Raw genomic sequence first — 21,484 nt, 5'->3', positions numbered from 1 at the left:
GTGGTGCTATGCCAAGACAGTTAGCATAGTTTTCCCCGTGTAATTTCACAACAATAAAAGGAAACACAGGAAAGCAATATAGCACAGTCTCCCAGACAGTGACAGTCAGAGACATAAAATACGTGCCTTTGTATGGAAGTCACAGTCTGTTCTTGTTGTATTTCATTTAACAACTGATTTGAAAAAGCATTTCTCCATTTTCTGACCTGAAGTTAGATTTATTTACACTGACTTTCAATGGGATGTCGGGCTTCCCTGATGTCTCAGACAGTAAAGAATCTGCCTGCAATGTGGGAGACCCAGGTTGGATCCCTGGGTTGGGAAGATCCCCTGGAGAAGGGAATTGCTACCCACTCCAGTATTCTTGCCTGGAGAATTCCATGGACAGAGGAGCCTGGTGGGCTATAGTCCATGGGGTTGCAAAGAGTCAGACACGACTGAAGTGACTACAACTTCTTCACTTTCAGTGGGATGTTATGCCTGGGGGCTCTTTGAGATTCGGAGGAAGAGACTCAGTAGTCTAGGTGGATAAGGTCAATGATATCAGTGATCCTAAATATTATGTACAGCATATGATATTAAGAATACCCATTTGCTCAGTCGTGTCTGAGTCTTTACAACCCCATGAACTCTAGCCCACCAGGCTTCTCTGCCCATGGAATTTTCCAGACAAGAATACTAGAGTGGGTTGCCATTTTCTTCTCCAAGATATTAAGACTACATTGCACTAAAAATTCTTCTTGTTTTGACCTCTTCCCTTCTTTGGGTAGCATTGAACTGTCAATGAAGAACTTGACACTCAGCACCAAAGAAGTTTGGGGTCAGTTTTGTCATTCTTCACCTTATCATTATCATTTTTAAAACTGCCTGGTTGTGTTTTCATCTGGAATATCAGCCCCTTCTTTTTGCTCTCCCAAGGCTGTTCCATGGGAATTTACTGTTGTCTTCATCTGAGCATTTCCCAGGGTTATGCTCTTATATTCTGTGTATCTTCTATGATGGTGAAACTGGATCACCCCTGTTTATATTGATTTAATAGTTTAACCAGCACAATATTTATTTGCTATATCTATCATATTACTCCTTAAACTACGTATAAATTGAAGGGATTAAGATTATGTAATCGTCCATGTATATTTGAGTACTTCTTTATTCAACTAAAAAGGTCCCTTGGAGAATGTAGGTTTTCAATGATGAAAGGAAGATAACTTGTTGAGCAGGTAATAGATTAAGAAGAGGCAAGATTTTCAGGCATTTGGTGCTCTTGAGAAAGGCTAAAGGTCCACCTTTGAAGTTATTCTATTGTTTTCCGCAGTAAGAAATCTCTTGGGTGACCATGCTAGTTCCTCAAATTTTTCTCCCTTCAGTGAGGAAGAAAGGTCAAATGGCCATTGGATTTTGACTCAGACGCATGTACTAGTCACATGGTGTATTTCTCTTTAGACATGTGTACTAGTGACATGGTGTGTTTCTCTGTAGATGCATGGACTAGTGACATGGTGTGTTTCTCTGTAGACGCGTGGACTAGTGATATGGTGTGTTTCTCTTTAGACACATGTACTAGTGACATGGTGTGTTTCTCTGTAGGCGCATGGACTAGTGACATGGTGTGTTTCTCTGTAGACGCGTGGACTAGTGACATGGTGTGTTTCTCTTTAGACACATGTACTAGTGGCATGGTGTGTTTCTCTGTAGACGTGTGGACTAGTGACATGGTGTGTTTCTCTTTAGACATGTGGACTAGTGACATGGTGTGTTTCTCTGTAGGCACGTGGACTAGTGACATGGTGTGTTTCTCTGTAGGCGCGTGGACTAGTGACATGGTGTGTTTCTCTGTAGGCGCATGGACTAGTGACATGGTGTGTTTCTCTGTAGGCACGTGGACTAGTGACATGGTGTGTTTCTCTTTGGACCCGTGGACTAGTGACATGGTGTGTTTCTCTGTAGGCACGTGGACTAGTGACATGGTGTGTTTCTCTGTAGACGCATGGACTAGTGACATGGTGTGTTTCTCCTTAGACGCTTGGACTAGTGACATGGTGTGTTTTTCTTTAGACGCATGGGCTAGTGACATGGTGTGTTTCTCTTTAGACACTTGGACTAGTGACATGGTGTGTTTCTCTTTAGACGCGTGGACTAGTGACATGATGTGTTTCTCTTTCAACCTCCACTCTGTTTTGACTGTGTGTGGTTCTGTTGAAAAATAGATTGCTGTAGAAAAATTGAATGTTTATACTTGTTCTGGTAGGGTTTTACAAGTTTGAACAAAACCTTGGTTTTTCATTACCTACCTGTTTCATATATTTAGTACTTCCTGTTTGAATCCTATCTTCAAATTGTTTCAGAAGATAGAAAACATAAAATTAAAATTTCATGTTTTAATTGTAAAATTTGTAAACTAAATTCTTTAAGAATATCATAATACTACTCCTGAAGCCTTAAAAAAAGAAACCTTGGTATTTTAGGAAAATTTCACTTGAGGGGCTTTGTTGATTTTCTCCAACTTACAACTTGTAATTGAGTATTATATGTATACTTTGGCACATGTACTTATAAGAAAAACCCAGTAATTTATTTTTTCCAGTTTTATTGAGATATAGTTGATATATAACATTGCATTAGTTTTAGGTATACAATATAATTTTTTGATATATATGTGTGTGCTTAGTCACTCAGTCATGTCCAGCTCTTTGCGACCCCATGGACTGTAGCCCTAACCAGGCTCCTCTGTCCATGGGATTTCCCAGGCAAGAATACTGGAGTGCATTTCCATTTCCTCCTCTAGTGAAGCTTCCCAACCCAGGGATCAAACCCACAAATTTTGCATCTCCTGCATTGGCAGATGGATTCTTTACCACAAGCATCACCTGGGAAGCCCTACTTCAAAATGTGTGTGTGTGTTAGTTGCTTAGTCATGTCCGACTCTTGGCAACCCCATAGACTGTAGCCCACCAGGCCCCTCCATCCATGGGATTCTCCAGCAAAGAACACTGGAGTGGGTTGTCATTTCCTTCTCCAAAAGGAACTATAGAAAGAAAGAAAGTGAAGTCGCTCAGTTGTGTCTGACTCTTTGCGACCCCATGGACTGTAGCCTACCAGGCTCCTCCATCCATGGAATTTTCCAGGCAAGAGTACTGGAATGGGTTGCCATTTCCTTCAGAATACTGAGGATTAAATAAAATAATTTTTAGGAAGTGCCTGGTATACTCTCTAGCCCAACAATTCTCAGACTTTTCATCTCATTACCTCTTTATACTCTTAAAAACAATTGAGGTTTTTTTACATATGTTATACTTATTAGAAATTAAAACTAAGAAAATTTAAAAATACTTATTAATTTTAAAAATTAACAATAAACCCATTATACATGGAAAATAAATGAAAAAGGCAAATAATATCCTAATAATAGTTTGAAAAGACTTTTGACCTCATGGAACCCAGAAAGGGTCTTGGGGACCTTGACCAATCATTAGCATAGCTAATAATTAGCACCCAATAAATTTAGTTATTATTACAATATATGGAAATTTTTGTAGCTATCGATGAGAAGTAAAGGCGATTGCATCAAAACTTCTTACTCTATGCTTTCCTGAGTTCCCAAATAAGACTGTGATTCAAACTAAGCAAAAGAAACAGCATTGTTTTTCAAATAAATACTAATAATACATGAATGAGTTCTTTGAATTTTAAAAGGTTCAAATCTTGCTTTTAGGAATTCACCAATTAAATATATTATCACAAAGCTTTCTTTTTTTTTTTTTTTCCTTTTCCAGAGAAGAATCCTCCTAGGGTAATAAAATCTTAGTAGAGAGAGAAGTAATTTGATATTTCCTCTGAAACCACTGATAGCGTTCCTTTGGGTTATGGCAGCCCACCACTCACCAGTTTAAGGGAGAAGCCCTTGTCACTGTGCTGGGCTTCACGATTGACAGGTTAATCTTGATTTACTAGTTGGAGAAACTTTGCTTAAAGCACTTATTATGGTTTGATCCTTAGATACAAGATCCCTTAAAGGGACTTTTTGAAAGCCCCTTTGGACTCTGAAGACAAGAAGCAAAAGTGATAGAATAGATAAATTGATAAATTATCTCAAGAAATGTATAGTTCATATAGTTTCTATTGTAACAGGATATGTGCGTATAGTTTATATCAGCTCTATGTGTACTTTGCAGACATATAACCCTCTACTAATGTCAACTTTCTCCTTTTTCTTTTTCTTTGTGGGGGTGGTATAGACCATGGGGAATTCATATGCTGGGCAACTGAAATCTGCTCGATTTGAAGAAGCTCTCCACAACTCCATTGAAGCCTCTCTGAGATGTAGTAGTGTGGTACCACGACCAATTTTTTCCCAGCTGTACCTGGATCCTGACCAGCATCCTTTCTCCTCTGCAGGTGAGTTTCTCAATTCCACACATTTCTGCATGCCTTTTAAAAGAAGTGGGAATTCTAGATCTGGGGATCTCTGAAATATGTGGGTTAAATGTTAAGCCAATGCCTGCCTCCCCATCCTCAGATATCTTTTCAGAACTATGAATTTTTCTTTTGGTTATCTCCCCATATGCATCTTTTTATTAAATTAGCTATGATTTATTTGCTTTCCCAGACGTAAAACCCAAGGTGGAGGATCTGGATAAAGACTTAGTACACCGATACACCCAAAATGGAAGTCTGGATTTTTCTAACAACCTCACAGTAAATGAAATGGAAGATGATGAAGATGATGAAGACATGTCAGATTCAAATAGCCCACCAATTCCCTATTCACAGAAACCTGCCCCTGAAGGGTCTTGCACTACAGACGGTGGGTTTCCTTTTTGATTTTTCAACTCCTTTAATATTGTCTGGCTAGTTTCTAATCATTGATTGGGTGCTTAAGGCTGGAAACCAGTAATTATAGAAAGGAATGAGGAGTAATCATGCTTTCACTCACATTATTGCCTGTGACTTCATAGCAGGTGTCTATTAAGAAAGACAAGCATTATCACCCCATCTTATAGATCAAGAGACTGAGAGACACAGCCTCTGAATGACTTCTCTGAGATGGTATGTGGCAAAGACAAGCCTAGGCCTAGCTCAGGACTTTTTCAGTGCCTCACGAACTTCCTGCAAGAATGCTGCTCCAAAGTGATCTCTTTCTACTTCTTTCTGTTCCACTCAAAACAACAACAGAGATATCATGTGTTTTAATATTTACCTTTTTCATGTATTTTGAACATTCATCCAGTATATTGTTATCAATAGAAGATGAAAATGAACTTTTTTTTAATGAAAATGTTTTTATCATCCCATTTTATTTATCTTGTCAGCCTCCTCTTCTACAAAGGCTTTTAACCACACTTTTAAAAAAGAAAATCCTACTTAAACATTTTCAATATTTCATGTTTTTGGTCACATAACAAATTATACTCTCTTCCCTCCATTAATGGTATATGGTCCCGCTTCCTGGCTATCCCATTCTAATTAGTTCATAATCTGATTGTGGTAAAGAATCCACCTGCCAATGCAGGAGACGCAAGAGACGTGGTTTTGACCCCTGGGTGGGGAAGATCCCCTGGAGAAGGAAATGGCAACCGACTCCAGTATTCTTGCCTGGAAAATTCCCTGGACAGAGGACCTGGTGGGCTCCAGTCCAGGGGGCTGTAGAGTTCGGACATGGCTGAGCACAAGCTCTTGATAGTCTTTAGTTTGTCCACAGCTCTTTCAGCGTGGTTCATTCTAAGGCAGTTCTAAGAGTCCTCTCACTCAAAGGCAGAGCAGCCCTGCCTGACATTTTCGTAATGAAATTGACAGTGGAATAGGGCAATATAGTACCTGGGCTTGTGTCAGCAGACCAGCTTCCCTTCTTGGGAAATCTTCTATTTACCTAAGACTCACAGGAAGGTAAAGCTATTTTTAGAGGCAATTTAGATAAGCAGATACTTAACACCTGATGGGCTTCTGGGGTTTGCCATTCAGATGTAAATTTTGGTTGCTAATTTCTTATGTAAATTATTGGTAGGTTTCTACCCCACTGGGAAGCAGTTGATTGTCTAAAGGGGTAAAGGGCCACCAAATTTTAAGCCTCCAAATACAGCTTTGATTACTTGAGTTTGTGTTTACAGCTGTTTCAGTAAACTTTCCCCTCCCCCACTTAGATTACTCTGTAACCTTCAAGTTGGAGATAATTGGAGAATGCAAATCCTGGTTCTGTGAAGTGAAAACCTTGGCTGTTTTCTTAAGGAAAATGCTGATGAGGTTTACAAAGAAGTGCTCTGTACTAGGACTCCTTTAAAATTAAAATCATTTTCTACAAGAGTCTTGGTTTTAAGACAGCATGTCAGTATTACTTTCAAAAAATGAAACTATTTAGGGGCAGGTGTGTCCAAGAAATTGTTATATTTGTGCCCCATTCCGTATCTTTCTCCTTGTGTACAGTAATCAGGCTTGCACCATCCTTAGGGTACTTTCCCCCAGATCATCTAGTGGCTTCTAAAAGAAAAATCCTATCTTTCTTTCAGGATTAGTCCAGAAGAAATTTAAAATTACCCTAGAGGGGCGTATTAAGGTTTCTCCATTTTATTTGATGTTTTAATTGAGATTTATTGAGGATGAGATGGTTGGATGGCATCACCGACTCAATGGACATGAATTTGAGCAAACTCCAGGAGATGTCAAAGGACAGGGAAGCCTGGCGTGCTGCAGTTCATGGGGTCACAAAGAGTTGAACAAAACAACAATATTTATTATATTAACATTCTGACATATTTCAAACAGTGAAGGAATAGAGCTATCTGCTACACCAGATATCTGGATCCTATAAATCTTGAAATAGAATCACATTTCGTAGATTCTTTAGCTACTTCTTTACAGATGCACAGAGCTTATTTTCAATCTTTTTTTTAAAAAAGTTAAATTAAATATTGCTCTTTGCATAATATATATTTTTCTTAATTGGGGGTCCCTGATGATATATTTTGTATATAATTAGCTGATCTGAATCCCAAGAGTGAAGATTTGTAGGAAACAGTCCAGACTCTTGTGAGCGTCTTCTCAAAATAACTATGAAGTAAACTCAGGAACTTTTCTTTGATTTCACAACCTTTTCTGGCTTTGGATTGATTTGTTTCTTCCTGACTCTTTCCCTGGACTCACCCTTGCCTTCTTTTCCTCACCTATTTCCTCTTAATTAAATGATCTCTAGTCTTGTGTTGGTGATTAACTGAAAGGCAAAAAGACAAAATAGGACATTTAAAAAATGAACTTAAAAAGAATTTAAGTATAGTTCATTTACAATATTGTGTTACCTTCTGCTGTAGAGCAAAGTGATTCAGTTATACATATATACACATTCTTTTTTGTATTCTTTCCCATTATGATGTATCACAGGATATTGAATATAGTTCCCTGTGCTTTACAGTAGGATGTTGTTTATCCATTCTCTACATGCCAGTTTGCACCTGCTAACCCCAACTCCCAGCGTTACTCCTCCGCTCCTTGGCAACCACAGATCTGTTCCTTATTAGACTTTATTTTTTTTTAAGGACAGTTTTAGATTTACAGAAAAATTGAGAAAACAGTACAGAGTTTCTGTATCTCCCCACAGTTTGCCCTATTGTGAACATGTTACATTATTAGTAATTTTAGTGCTGACTAAAGTCCATCGTTTATTTGGGTTCTTTAGTTTCTACCTGATGTCCTCTTTCTATTCCAGAACCCATCTGAAAGTGGTCATTCAGTCATGTCTGACTCTTTGCAATCCCCTGGACTGTAGCCTGCAAGGTTCCTCCATCCATGGGATTCTTCAGGCAAAAATACTGGAGTGGGGAGTCATTTCTTTCTCCAGGGGATCTTCCTAACCCAGGGATCGAACCCTGGTCTCCTGTATTACAGGCAAACGCTTTACCGTTTCAGCCTGGGAATATCCAGAACCGGTCTTCAGTTCAGTTCAGTTCAGTTCAGTCACTCAGTCATGTCCCACTCTTTGTGACCCCATGGACTGCAGCACGCCAGGCCTCCCTGTCCATCACCAACTCCTGGAGCCTACTCGAACTCATGTCCATTGAGTCAGTGATGCCATCCAACCATCTCATCCTTTGTCGTCCCCTTCTCCTCCCACCTTCAATCTTTCCAAGCATCAGGGTCTTTTCAGATAAGTCAGTTCTCCACATCAGGTGGCCAAAGTATTGGAGTTTCAGCTTTAGCATCAGTCCTTCCAATGAATGTTCAAGACTGATTTCATGTAGGATGGACTGGTTGTATCTCCTTGCAGTCCCAGGGACTCTCAAGAGTCTTCTCCAACACCACAGTTCAAAAGCATCAGTTCTTCAGCGCTCAGCTTTCTTTATAGTCCAACTCTCACATCTGGAAAAACCATAGCTTTGACTAGATGGACCTTTGTTGGCAAAGTAACGTCTCTGCTTTTTTTTTTTTTTTTTTTGTCTCTGCTTTTTAATATGCTGTCTAGGTTGATCAATAGATCCAGTCTGGGGTACTATTAGTACATTAAATGTAGCTGTTGTGTCTCCTTAGGCTCCTCTTGGCTGTGACAGTTCCTCAGACTTCCTTTGTTTTTTATGATTCTGATAGTTTCAGAGATTATAGGTCAGGTGTATTCTAGACCTTCTATTGGAATTTGATGTTTTTCTCTTGATGAGACTGGGGTTATATATGGGTTTGGTGGAGGAAGATCACAGAGATAAAGTGTCATTTTCATCTTACTGTATCAAGGGCACATACTTGCAGATGATTTATGGGTGGTGATGTTGACTTTGATCACCTGGCTGAGATAGTGTTATCTCCATTCCCCATGAGTATCCCATCCCTGCTGCACCCTCCCCCCATACTGTTGAAGAAAGTCCCTACACTCAGCCTACACTTTTTAAGGAATGGGGAGTTACACTCCACATCCTTGAGGGCAGAGTAGCTACAACAGTTTTTGGAATTCTACTGCATGGAAGTTTGTCCCTTTTCCCTCGTTTATTAATTTACACAGTCATTTGTTTATATTCATTCATGAATATTTATTTTATTTGGGGGTTATAATCCAATATTATTTTATTTTCTTGTTTAACTTTTTTCAGTGTTAGCCCTTGGTAGCAATTTCAGTTGGTTCTTGTGCCCCTTTTATATGCTGCCATCATTATGAGTTGTTTTTTTTTTTTTAACACAAAATAGAAAATTTTCTCTTTTCACTATAACAAGCAGCTGTTTATTTTAAATTTGTATTTATTATTTTTAATTTTTGGCCATGCTGAGTCCTTGTTGCTTCATGTGGACTTTATTGTGGTGAGCAGGGGCTACTCTGTAGTTGTGGTGCATGGGCTTCTCATCGCTGTGACTTCTCTTGTTGTGGATCACGGACTCTAGGGGCCGAGGGCTCAGCAGTTGTGGCTCACAGGCTTAGTTCCCCCTTAGCATGTGGGATCTTCCCTGACCAGGGATCGAACTGGTGTCCCCTGAAATGCCAAGTAGATTCTTAACCACTGGACCAACAAGGAAACCCACGGCACTTTTTGGAAAAAAAAAAATTTAAGAGGAAAAGGTTTGCTTCCTCCTTCTATGAGAAAAATTTTTCTCCTAGAATCCAGTCATTGTTTAATAATTATAACTTTTCACCTCTAGGTTTCCTCATGTCATAAATGAGGCTTCATTTATGCACTTCAAAGGCTAAAGTGCTGAAAGCTATTAGTGCTTCTTACTTTGAGTGGACTGTGTAGTTTTCCTTATACCACAGACATCACATTGAAATCATCTTTCTTCCAGAGCAAATCCTGATTTCTTCGGATATTTTGCACACGAACTGTGTCTTCTCTACTCTATTCCTGTTTAGCCCCAAATTAAAATTGTACTTTTCCTCCTTAATCTCCCTTTGGCTGTGATGTATTGCTTTGAGAAAGCTCATTAGAAAAGGACACCTTTGTGGCTTGCAGAACTGAATTTTGAGGATTTACCAGGGCTTCGCTGGTGGCTCAGACAGTAAGAGTCTGCCTGCAATGCGGGAGACCCCTGGATTGATCCCTGAGTGGGGAAGATTCCCTGGAAAGGGGAATGGCTACCCACTCCAGTGTTCTTGCCTGGAGAATCCTGTGGACAGAAGAGCCTAGTGAGCAACAGATCGTGGTGTCCCAAAGAGTTGGACACGACTGAGCAATTAACAAATTCACTTGCAGTAGGTGTGAGATAGGCGGATGCTGACAGAGCCCATGGCTGGCAGGGACTGCTCTGACAAGTGCTCCAAGGATTCAGCCTAGAAAGCTAGGTGACGAGACTTAGTAAAGATAGGCAACAGAGAAGCCATAGGAGAGTGTCCTACGTCAGACCAGGGACAGTCTCGTGGTCTGAGTAACCTTTATTCTGTGGTCAGAGTGACGTTAACTCTCTAACCTGGAGTCAAGAGACCAGGGTCCCAACTTCTTGGGTTTCTGGGTATTTGACCTTAGACTGTTTTTTTAACCTTAATGGGTCCCAGTTTCCTCATCTAGAAACTAAAGGGATAGGGATGGATTAGTGTTACCCAATCTTTGACTCACAAATTTCTCTTACGGTAGTATATAATTTTTGGACCCCTTAGGAATTTAAAAACCAATTATTTCACTGTATGTACTAATTCTTTTATCACATGTGATAAAGAATCAATTTTAAGTAGAAAATACTTATTTTAGATCAATATACTAATTACTCTTTGATATTATTCATGCATGAGAAAAAATTGTCTACATTTTATCTGTTAGTTGCTGTTTGGGGCTTTCCTGATGGCTTAGCAGGTAAAGAATCTGCCTGCAGTGCACAAAACACAGGAGATGTGTGTTTGACCCCTGGGTTGGGACAATCCCCCTGGAGGAGAAAATGGTAACGTGCTCCAGTATTCTTGCCTGGAAAAGTCTATGGACAGAGGAACCTGGTGGGCTATAGCCCATGGGTTTATAAATAGTTGGACATGACTGAGCACATAGCAATTACTGTTTAATTTACTTTAAATTGATTGTGTGAGGAAAAGCATATTTTGTTGACAAATTCAAAAATAAAATGTTAAAGTGTTTTTTGACTTTACGGGGAGTGGCAGAGGAGGGAAGCCAAGTGTATGTATATGTTTCCCAGCATCAAAAATAGGCAAGATCCACTTTTATTACCCAAACTTTGGAATTTTTACATTTTTAGGATTAAAAGTGAAATTCACTCAGTCATGTCCAACTCTTTGGGACCCCATGGACTGTCGCCTGCTAGGCTTCTCTGTCCATTGGATTCTCTAGGCCAGAATACTGGAGTGGGTAGCCATTCCCTTCTCCAGGGGATCTTCCCAACTCAGGGATTGAACCCAGGTCTCCCACATTGTGGGCAGATTCTTTACCATCTGAGCCACCAGGGAAGCCCAAGAATACTGGAGTGAGCTGTCAATCCCTTCTCCAGCGGATCTTCTGACCCAGGAATCGAACCAGGGTCTCCTGCATTGCAGGCGGATTCTTTACCAGTTAAGCTACCAGGATGTACTAATTTATTTTTATAATTTTTACTCCACGTGATGAAAAAGTTTCAGACTGCTCTTTGCAGAATTTGTCTGCAAATGATATGCTGCTGAAAGAAACAGGCTTTTCTCTCTTACACAAAAGGCCAAATTGGATTGTTGTTGTTTAGTTACCAAGCCTTGTCTGACTCTTTGCAACCCCAGGGACTGTAGCCTGCCAGGCTCCTCTGTCCGTGAGATTTCCCAGGCAAGAATCCTGAAGTGGGTTGTCATTTCCTTCTCCAGGGGATCTACTCGACCAAGGGGTTGAACCCTCATCTCCCGCGTTGTCAGAGGGATTCTTTACCACTGAGCCACTGGGGAAGCCCCAAATTGGATTATAATCACTAAAATTTTACCTTAACATTGCTTTTTTTTTTGGTGCCCTAGAAACATATTGGTGCATTTTATATAATTTTATAATTTGATCAGTGAGGGTGAGGTTGACTCTAACTTTCATATCTAGCAAAGAGCACCTTAGGCACGTTTGTAAAATGACTGTGTCCATCAAACACAATCTATGTTCCCCAAGCTTCCCATTATTAACCACTAGCCTATTATGGGTATAAATTAAGCAACATATCAATATATGTGACTGATAATAAAAATCAATCTTAAAATGTGTGATAATCAAAGCCACACATTGATATGGGCTTCAATCAAGTGAGTGCTGAGTTTGCTCAGCTGATTTCCACTATCCCTACACGTATAGCATAGAATGTCCTTAGAACATTTGCTTTAAAGGTAGAATATTAGAATAATTATTAGTTTTTAGAAATTGGTAATGTTATCTATTTTAGTTTCATGTATAGTTCTACAGTTGAAGGAAATGGCAACCCACTCCAGTGTTCTTGCCTGGAGAATCCCAGGGACAGAGGAGCCTGGTGGGCTGCCATCTATGGGGTCGCACAGAGTCGGACGCGACTGAACCGACTTAGCAGCAGCAGCAGCATAGTTCTCCAATATCATGGAGAACCTTTATGAATCTCCAGGACTTTGATAACTCCCCTTTGGGAAATCCTGTATCAGATGACCTTGAGATTCCAGATAGCTCTGGTGTTCTAAAAGTCTTGTTGTTCAGTTGCTAAGTCATGTCCGACTCCGACTGCAGCACTCCAGGCTTCCCTGTCCTCCACTCTCTCCTGGAGTTTGATGCTATCTAATCATCTCATCCTCTGCTATCCCCTTCTCCTTTTGCCTTTAACCTTTCCCAGCATCAAGGTCTTTTCCAATGAGTTGGCTCTTTGCATCAGATGGACAAAGTTATTGGAGCTTTAGCTTCAGCATCAGTTCTTCCAAGAAATATTCAGGATTGATTTCCTTTAGGATTGACTGGTTTGATCTCCTTGCTGTCCAAGTGACTCTCAAAAGTCTTCTCCAGCACCAGTTTGAAAGCATCAATTCTTTGGCACTCAGCCTTCTTTATAGTCCAATTCTCACATCCGTACATGACTACTGGAAAACCTTAGCTTTGAGTATATGGACCTTTGTCAGCAAAGTGATGTCTCTGCTTTTTAATAATTTGCAAATTGGTACAGATTGGTACTGACTCCTATATTCTTTCTAATATGGAGTGACTGAAAGTTCCGAAAGTTTGTAGTACTACTTCTTAGTGACAGAGAAATCTCCTCAAGCAACCTGTTTCCATCAATCAGTAATCGTAAACCTCTCATCACTGAATTATCTACATCCTTTGGGAAGGTGTTTATGTTTTGCCCTTTGGAGAAAGTTGTAATAATGGTGCTACCTACTAGGGATAGATTTGCTGTCTATACACGAATTAATAATTTCTTTGATTAAAAAAAAAATTACTGCTCCTTTTAGGACTTTTTTTTTTGGCTGCACAGCATGTGAGTTCCTAGTTCCCCCACCAGGGACTGAACCAGTGTCTTTAGCAACAGAAGCGCAGTGTTCTAACTTAACCTGACCTCCAGGAAGTCTCTTTTTTTAGCCTCCTAAGGTTAGGATTTTAGAAGTTGGTAAAGACGTTTGTGTTAACCCCTCATGGTTTTGGCTCTGGAGTAGAACTATTCTTAGTGCTTTTTTTCCCCCAAGTTGACTAATACATTTTATGCCTGTTTTTATGTAGCAAACTTTCCATGTCTCACATCACGGGACATTATGGGACTCATTTCTCCTCCAGGGGATCTTACCAACCCAGGGATCGAACGCACGTCTTCTGTGTCTCCCGCATTGGTAGGCAGGCTGTTTACCACTAGCACCACCTGGGAAGCCCTGATCTCACATAACAAACTCCACGTCTCACATCACTGGACATTATGGGACTCATTATGTAAGCTTGGACAAACACTCTCACCTTTCTGAGACTCAATTTCTCCATGTGTGAAAGGGATATAGTCATACCTAGCTAGAATTGTTGAGAAGATTAAATAATAAAGTCTCTGCAGTGCTTAGCACTCCACTTGGCTTATGTTAAGTGCTCCATAAATTTTAACTGCCTTTCATATCGTATCATCAGCTCCCAACTTTCAAACCTGAGAGTTTTATCCCTTAATGGAGGGGGAGACCGCAGATTCTTTAAAGGGTTCTATGCATCTATAGGCTCCAAAATATATTTGTAAACTGAATAAATGATATGACCCCATATATAAAAGTGAAAGTGAAGTTGCTCAGTCGTGTCCGACTCTTTGCGACCCCATGGACTGTAGCCCACCAGGCTCCTCCATCCATGGAATTTTCTAGGCACGAGTACTGGAGTGGGTTGCCATTTCCTTCTCCAGGGGATCTTCCCAACCTAGGGATCGAACCCGGGTATCCCACATTGCAGGCAGACGCTTTACCATCTGAGCCACCTTATTCAAATAAATACAAATGATATTGTGAATAATAAAATACAAATTCATTCAAATTGTTAAAGAATTCACAATAACATTTGATTTTGTTTTTCTCAATATTGTAAACACTGGAAGTTACATTTGAGTTTTTAGTTTTAAAAGAGGATCTACAAGCTTGAAATGGTTGAACCCCATTGTCTTTATCATTCTAGCCTTTTATTTCCTGACTTTTTTCTAATTTTATCATGTCTGCTTTTGAGGTTTAATAATCCAAACCATACAATAGATTCCTGTGCACCATAGCTTCATACCATATTTGGTTGTTGTTTTCATTTATTTCTCATATACTCACTGATGGCATTCAATTTTTGTTGGCATTTGGCTAATATCATAATATGCATTGATTCTGGGAGAGCCTAGCATGGTTCTGGCTCACTATATTTTGGGCGATGATGATGGCGCTCTCCCCAGGGTTGTGTGTGAGAATTAGCCATCCATCCTCCATTGTCCAGTTTCTGTCAGGTGCCCAACTATGGCCAGAAAGGTGGGATGTTCCAGGGGCCCAGCTTGGACCAGGTGCCAGCTCCAGCTCAGTCTGGAATACCACAGCTGTCCAGGGGAATCCCATAACCAGAGTGTTGGGAGGATCATTTCCCAGAAGACGTGGAGATCAGAGCTTTGTAGCAGAGCATAGCTGTCCTCTGTTACATTGTTTTGTAATTGCCAATTCCTTATACATCCTTGCAGTTGACTACAAGTGAGTTCTTAGAGGATGACACATTCTGTTCAGCTCTATCCCCAGGCCAAGGACAGCACTTGTTGCAAATCATTTTCTTTTAATTTTATTTCTTTATTTTTGTCTGTGCTGGGTCTATGTTGCTGTGTGCAGGCTTCTAGGTGCGGTGACAGCGGGCTGCTCTTCCCTATATTGGGCAGGCTTCTCATCGTGGTAGTGTCTCTCTTTGTGGAGAACAGACTCTAGTTGCATGCGCTTCAGTAGTTGTAGCTCATGGGCTCAGTAGTTGTGGCACACAGGCCTAGTTGCTCTGTGGCATGTGGAATCTTCCCAGACCAGGGATTGAAACCACACCCCCTGCATTGGCAGGCAGATTCCTAACCACTGGACCACCAGGGAAATCCACAGATCATTTTTAATAAATTATGAACTAATGAATTAAGGTAATCATTTATGGTTACAAAGTTGTTATGTAAGGTTTTGTCATTTCTTATGATGTCTCATCTAGTGAAAATAATCTAAACAGTTTTGAGTTCTGGTTCTAACCCATTCATTTATGATTCACTAAACTCTGAGCTTCAGTCTCTTCCTCTGTGAAACAGAAAATATCTGTGTTCTATGATCAATCTGATTTAGAGAAGTGAATTTGCATTGAAACTAAGAATACTATATTATGTGCATATAAAATTATGTATGTTTGTCAGTTTCCTGTGTATTTATCATTTCCTTGTGGATCAGAAAATATGAAGTCATCAGTGTTGGCTAAAACAGTTGGAAATATCTCCTTTTAGTACCTTTCTGGGCTTACCTAATGGTTCAGTGGGTAAAGAATCTGCCTGCAATGCAGGAGACATGGGTTCAATCCCTGGATTGGGAAGATCCTCTGGAGCAGGGAATGGCAACCCACTCCAGTAATCTTTCCTGGGAAATCCCATGGACAGAGGAACCTGGTGGGCTACAGACCATGGGGTTGAAAAGATTTGGACATGGAAGCAACTGAGCATGAGCATCTTTTTAGCTCTGCTCAGGGGAGCACATGTGGTAGATGTGTATTAGAGAGGTAGTCTATGAACTTTAAATTTAGTCCTTAATAGTGATTCCCACAGGCAAATCTAGTCTCCAGATGGGTGATGCAGAGTTATAACCTCTCTAAACATTCCACTGTGTCCTTTTTCTTTTTTTTTTTTTTTACTGGTTTCTAGGTTTTTGTCAAGCAGGAAAGGATTTGCGTTTGGTATCTCTGTGTATGGAACAGATTGACATCCCAGCAGGATTCCTCCTGGTGGGGGCCAAGTCTCCCAACCTTCCTGAACACATCCTAGTGTGTGCTGTAGACAAGCGATTCCTACCAGATGATCATGGGAAAAATGCACTTTTAGGTGAGTATTTCATACCTGCAAAGTTCCTTCTGAGATAAAGGAATTAAAATACGAGTTTATTTTAAGTTATCACAGAATTTTTAAAAATCACAGAATTAGCTGGGGACTATATATAGTTTAGTTTAAGTAAGAAACATTTTTTCATTAGTTGTTGTTCAGTCGCTCATTTGTGTCCAACTCTGCAACCTCATGGTCTGCAGTGTGCTAAGCTTCCCTGTCCTTCACCACCTCCTGGAGTTTGCTCAAACTCTTGTCCATTGAGTCAGTGATGCCATCCAACCATCTCATTCTCTGTCATCCAAGCATCTCATCCTCTTCTCCTCCTGCCTTCAATCTTTCCCAGCATCAGGGTCTTTTCTAATGAGTTGGCTCTTCGCATCAGATGGCCAAAGTATTGGAGCTTCAGCTTGAGCATCAGTCCTTCCAATGAATATTCAGGGTTGATTTCCATTTGGATTGACTGATTGGATCTCCTTGCAGTCCAAGGGACTCTCAAGAGTCTTCTCCAGCACCACAGTTCAAAAGCATCAATTCTTCAGCGATCAGCCCTCTTTATGGTCCAACTTTCACATCTGTACATGACCACTGGAAAAACCACAGCTTTGACTGTATGGACCTTTGTAGGCAAAGTAACATCTCTGCATTTTAATATGCTGTCATCTAGTAACTTCTCACAAGTTAGCTTTCACTTTTTTACTAACTCTCAAAATATTCATCTTAATGAAGAGATTTTTAAAACCAGGCATTAAATAATGCTATGCAATTTATCAAAAATAATTATTTTGTGAAATAAAATAGGATTCACTCTCTATAGAGTCATTGGGCTGGACCTGATATAAAATCAACTCTCAATTATTCAACTGTGGATTATCCACTTTGTAAGTTATTGATAGCTATTCTATACCATCCATTATTTCTAATTATACTTCATTGATGTGGTTCTCATTTTATATTTAGCATTAGTTCAACCAAGATATATAGGAATATATCTATGTTGTAAAATGTGTAACTTTTATCTCAGAATTTTTTTACTTTCTAGTGTTACTTTAAATCTGGCCCATTTTTCACAACATAGCTTCCCTACATCATGGAAAATGGCGAAAGAGTGGATTTACTTTTTAATTATTATTTTTAAAGTTGAATTATAGTTCATTTTCAATATTATATTAGTTTTAAATGAATGGCATGAATTATTGTTGATTCAAGTGATTCAGTATTTTTACAGACTGTACTCCATTGAAAATTATTACAGGATAATGGGTATAATTCCTTGTGCTGAAATATATATCCATGTTGCTCACCTATTTTATATTAGCAGTTTGTATCTGTTAATCCCTTACACCTATCGTGCTCCCTCCTTCCCTTTACCCACTGATAAGCACTAGTTTTCTATACCTGTGAGTCTGTTTGTTTTGCTATATCATTCATTTGTATTATTTTTGGATTCATAGTAAGTGACATCATACAGTTTTCTTCTATCTGACCCATTTCACTAAGCATAATACCCTCTGAGGTCATCGATGTTGTTACAGATGGCAGAATTTCATTCTTTTTTATGACTGAGTAATCTTCCATTGTGTGTGCATGTGTCTGTGTGTATACATGTGTGTATGTATATGTATATATTAAGGCCACTACATACGAACCTTCAAGTTGCAGGCTTTCAAAGACGTGAATGTATATCTGCATGTCCAAACATGTAAGGTGTGAGTGAAATTGCCGCTTGCCCTCCATCTCCTATTGCTGACAGTCCTCCAGCTCCACCATCTCCCACCTCTTCTCCCTCCTCTAGTCAGTAACTCTTCTTGCCTGTTCACTGGATGCCAGGCCCTGTATGCCAGCAATACATACAGTATTATACATAATACAGTGCAATAGTACAGTATCAATACAGTACTATTGCACTTTTAAAAGATACTGTACTGTAGGATTAAAAATGTTTTATTTATTTTTTCTGTTTGTCTTTCATGTATTATTTGTGTGAAAAGTATTATAAACCTATTATGGTATAGTATCATATAGCCAACTGTGTTAGTTGGGTACCTAGGCTAACCCTGTTGGGCTTATGAATAAGTTGGATTTATGAACACACTCTTGGAATGGAACTTGTTTGTATATTATATATATATCACATATATATTTAAATCCACAGGATATATATATGATGTATTATATATACATATATATACATACCACATATTCTTTATCCATTTGTCTGTTGATGGATACGTACGTTGCTTCCATATCTCAACTATTGTAAACAACATTGCTATGAACTTTGAGGTGCATGTATCTTTTCAATTTAGTGTTTTCATTTTCTTTGGTTTTATACCCAGCACTGGAGTTACTAGATTATATAGCAGTTCTAGTTTTAGTTTTTTAAGGAACCCCTATTATTCTTTTCCATAATGACTGCTCCAATTTACATTTCCACCAAAAGTGTACAAAGGTTTCCTTCTCTTCACATGCTTTCCAGCATTGGTTATTTGTAGACTTTCTGATGATAGCCATTCTGCTGCTGCTGCTAAGTCGCTTCAGTCGTGTCCGACTCTGTGCAACCCATAGACGGCAGCCCACCAGGCTCCACCGTCCCTGGGATTCTCCAGGCAAGAACACTGGAGTGGGTTGCCATTTCCTTTTCCAATGCATGAAAGTGAAAAGTGAAAGTGAAGTCGCTTAGTTGTGTCCGACTCTGAGCGACCCCATGGACTGCAGCTCACCAGGCACCTCCGTCCATGGGATTTTTCAGGCAAGAGTACTGGAGTGGGGAAAAAAAAAAGAGTACTGAAGTGGGGTGCCATTGCCTTCTCTGGATAGCCATTCTAACAGGTGTGAAATGATATCGTTGTTGTCTTGATTTGCCTTTCTCTAATAATCATCAGTGTTGAGCATCTCTTCATGTGCCTATTAGCCACCTGTATGTCTTCTTTGCAAGAATGTCTATTCGGGTGTTCAGCCCACTTTTTGATTGAGTGGTTTGTTTTTTCAATACTGAGTTGTATGAGCTGTTTGTGTATTTTGTCATACTAACCCATTTGTGGTGGTATCATTTGCAAATATTTTCTCCCATTCCATAGGTTGTCTTTTCATTTTGTGTATGGTTTCCTTTGCTGTGAGAAGTCTAGGAGTACATAGGTCAATATCTTGAGTCAGAAAGTGATCCTGCACATGCTTTGTGAAGTTTCCTTAAACTACAGTTCAAAGCCCACTCTTAATTCATAGAAAAAGAAGTGATAATTTTCATTTTCATGGGCTTTAACTTTTCAAAATATCCATTTTCTTCTTTTAGTGATATTGAGCAGATTTAATATAGACACCTAATGGTAAAGTTTGTACACTGGACTAAATTAGCAAAGAAGATCCAAGTATTCTTTTGTTCATTCATTCATTCAACAGTATTTGTTCTAAAAAATCACATTAGGCTATGATATGTGGGCACAAGAATGATAAGACACAGTCTTTTCCATCACAGAGCTAAGAACCTAGTTGGTTCTGGAAGAACACCTTTTTGTTGTTGGAAACCTTTTCAGCACTTTAAAAGCATCAAAGTTTTATCAAGTGGAACAGTGCATATGTGGTTCTGACTACAAACAGAAAAATCTCTTATAATGCCTTTTTGCTCAATGCCTTTTCTTCATGACTAGAGGAATCCTCTCAGAATGTCATGGAAAGGACACAGAAAAACCATCAGAATAATAGATTTTATAACCCTTTGTAATCAGGAATATGAAACCAAAGACTTTGGAATTAAAACTGGGTTTAAATCCCAAATTTGCTACTTAGCACTTAAAGAACTTGAGCAAGCTACTTATATTCTTGAAGTCTCAGAGTCCTCATTTATTGGCATATAAAGAAACCAGTAATGCCTACCTTGCAGGGTTATAATGATCAAAGGGGTGATATTTATAAGGTACCCAACAGCACAGTGCCCGGCACATACTTGCTCTTTAAATGGTAATTATTCTGCCATTCTGTCATATTTGTTAAATACCCTTATAGACATGGGACTTTGTTTAATAATTTTTTATTAACCACTACTCCAAGTAAAGGTGTAGTGCCACAAAATGGTAAAAGTTTTCTCTCAGACAGGCCCAATGAGATTTTTATAAGTTCATTACTCTATTGTGGAAAAGTTAATATTCATCTAACATTTCTTACTTAAGATGAATGATTTTAGTAGCATTAAAATATAGTGGGGGGAATTCCCTGGCAGTCCAGTGGTTAGGGCTCTACACGCTCACTGCTAAGGGCCCAGGTTCAATCCCTGGTCAGGGAAGTACCCACAAGCCATGTGGCACAGCCAAAAAAAAAAATTATAAAAATAAATAAAATTTTTAAAAGACTTAGTGGGAAATTTTTTTAAAACTTAAAATATTCTAGAGTCCTTGTGGACTCCAGTAGCAATTTGTCTAAATTTTTATATAGATTATGCAGATTCCAAAGACTATGGGGGAATTGATCCACTAGGCGGTGCATATGCCCCACATCTCCCAAGCAATTGAAAGATCTGATTGCTAGAAAAACTAGAAAGGTAATTTAGCTGTAAGAGATATTATTTTTTTGTGATAGTGACAGCATGAACTTTGATTCTCTCTTGAATCAAGTTAAACAGAAACCCATACAGAGTTTTAAAAATGGACTGTAGCAGTCTTACTCTTTTATATTGCTAATTCTCATCATTAGTATGAAGTTTCTCTTCTTTGAAGATTATCCAGCTCCATTGCTTTTCTTCGTCACTCTCTTGCTTTTCACCTCAGGAAACAGGTAGAGGAAAAGAGGTAAACTCTAGCCCCAATAATTTTTTACTTCTAATTCTCACATTAATCTTTTATGAACCACTTGGCTTGGACCTTTGAGATAAGCCTCATATTTGACACTGTTTTTATTTCAGCTGAAGATTTTTATATTTATTGTGTTTTGAGTTTGTTGCATCTGCCTCATAGGTCAGTCAATTTTCCATCAAGGCATAATGATCATATCAGAAAGAAAGGTCCATGGAGGCCGTGGTTTTATCTTCCTTGTTCAGTGCTAAAAACCTGGTACCCAAAATAGTGCCAGCACACAGTAGAGTACAGATATTTGCTGGAAGGAT

General features: G+C 39.2%; 1 protein-coding gene across 1 annotated transcript in view; it reads left to right on the top strand.

The window, feature by feature from the left end:
* The window catches only part of GREB1L (GREB1 like retinoic acid receptor coactivator), a 243,099-nt gene that overhangs the window by 132,339 nt on the left and 89,276 nt on the right, over nt 1–21,484 (top strand). Inside the window, exons 3-5 of the mRNA XM_043889229.1 lie at nt 4,236–4,395; nt 4,607–4,804; nt 16,216–16,392. Of these exons, the coding sequence (XP_043745164.1) occupies nt 4,239–4,395; nt 4,607–4,804; nt 16,216–16,392 (532 nt within the window). The 5' untranslated portion in view covers nt 4,236–4,238. The remainder of the gene's footprint in view (nt 1–4,235; nt 4,396–4,606; nt 4,805–16,215; nt 16,393–21,484) is intronic.

The sequence above is a fragment of the Cervus elaphus genome, chromosome 27, assembly GCF_910594005.1.
Source record: "Cervus elaphus chromosome 27, mCerEla1.1, whole genome shotgun sequence".
In the NCBI taxonomy this organism is placed as follows: Eukaryota; Metazoa; Chordata; class Mammalia; order Artiodactyla; family Cervidae; genus Cervus; species Cervus elaphus.
The sequence above is the reverse complement of the archived record's forward strand: the minus strand, read 5'-3'. Positions and strand labels throughout refer to the sequence as shown.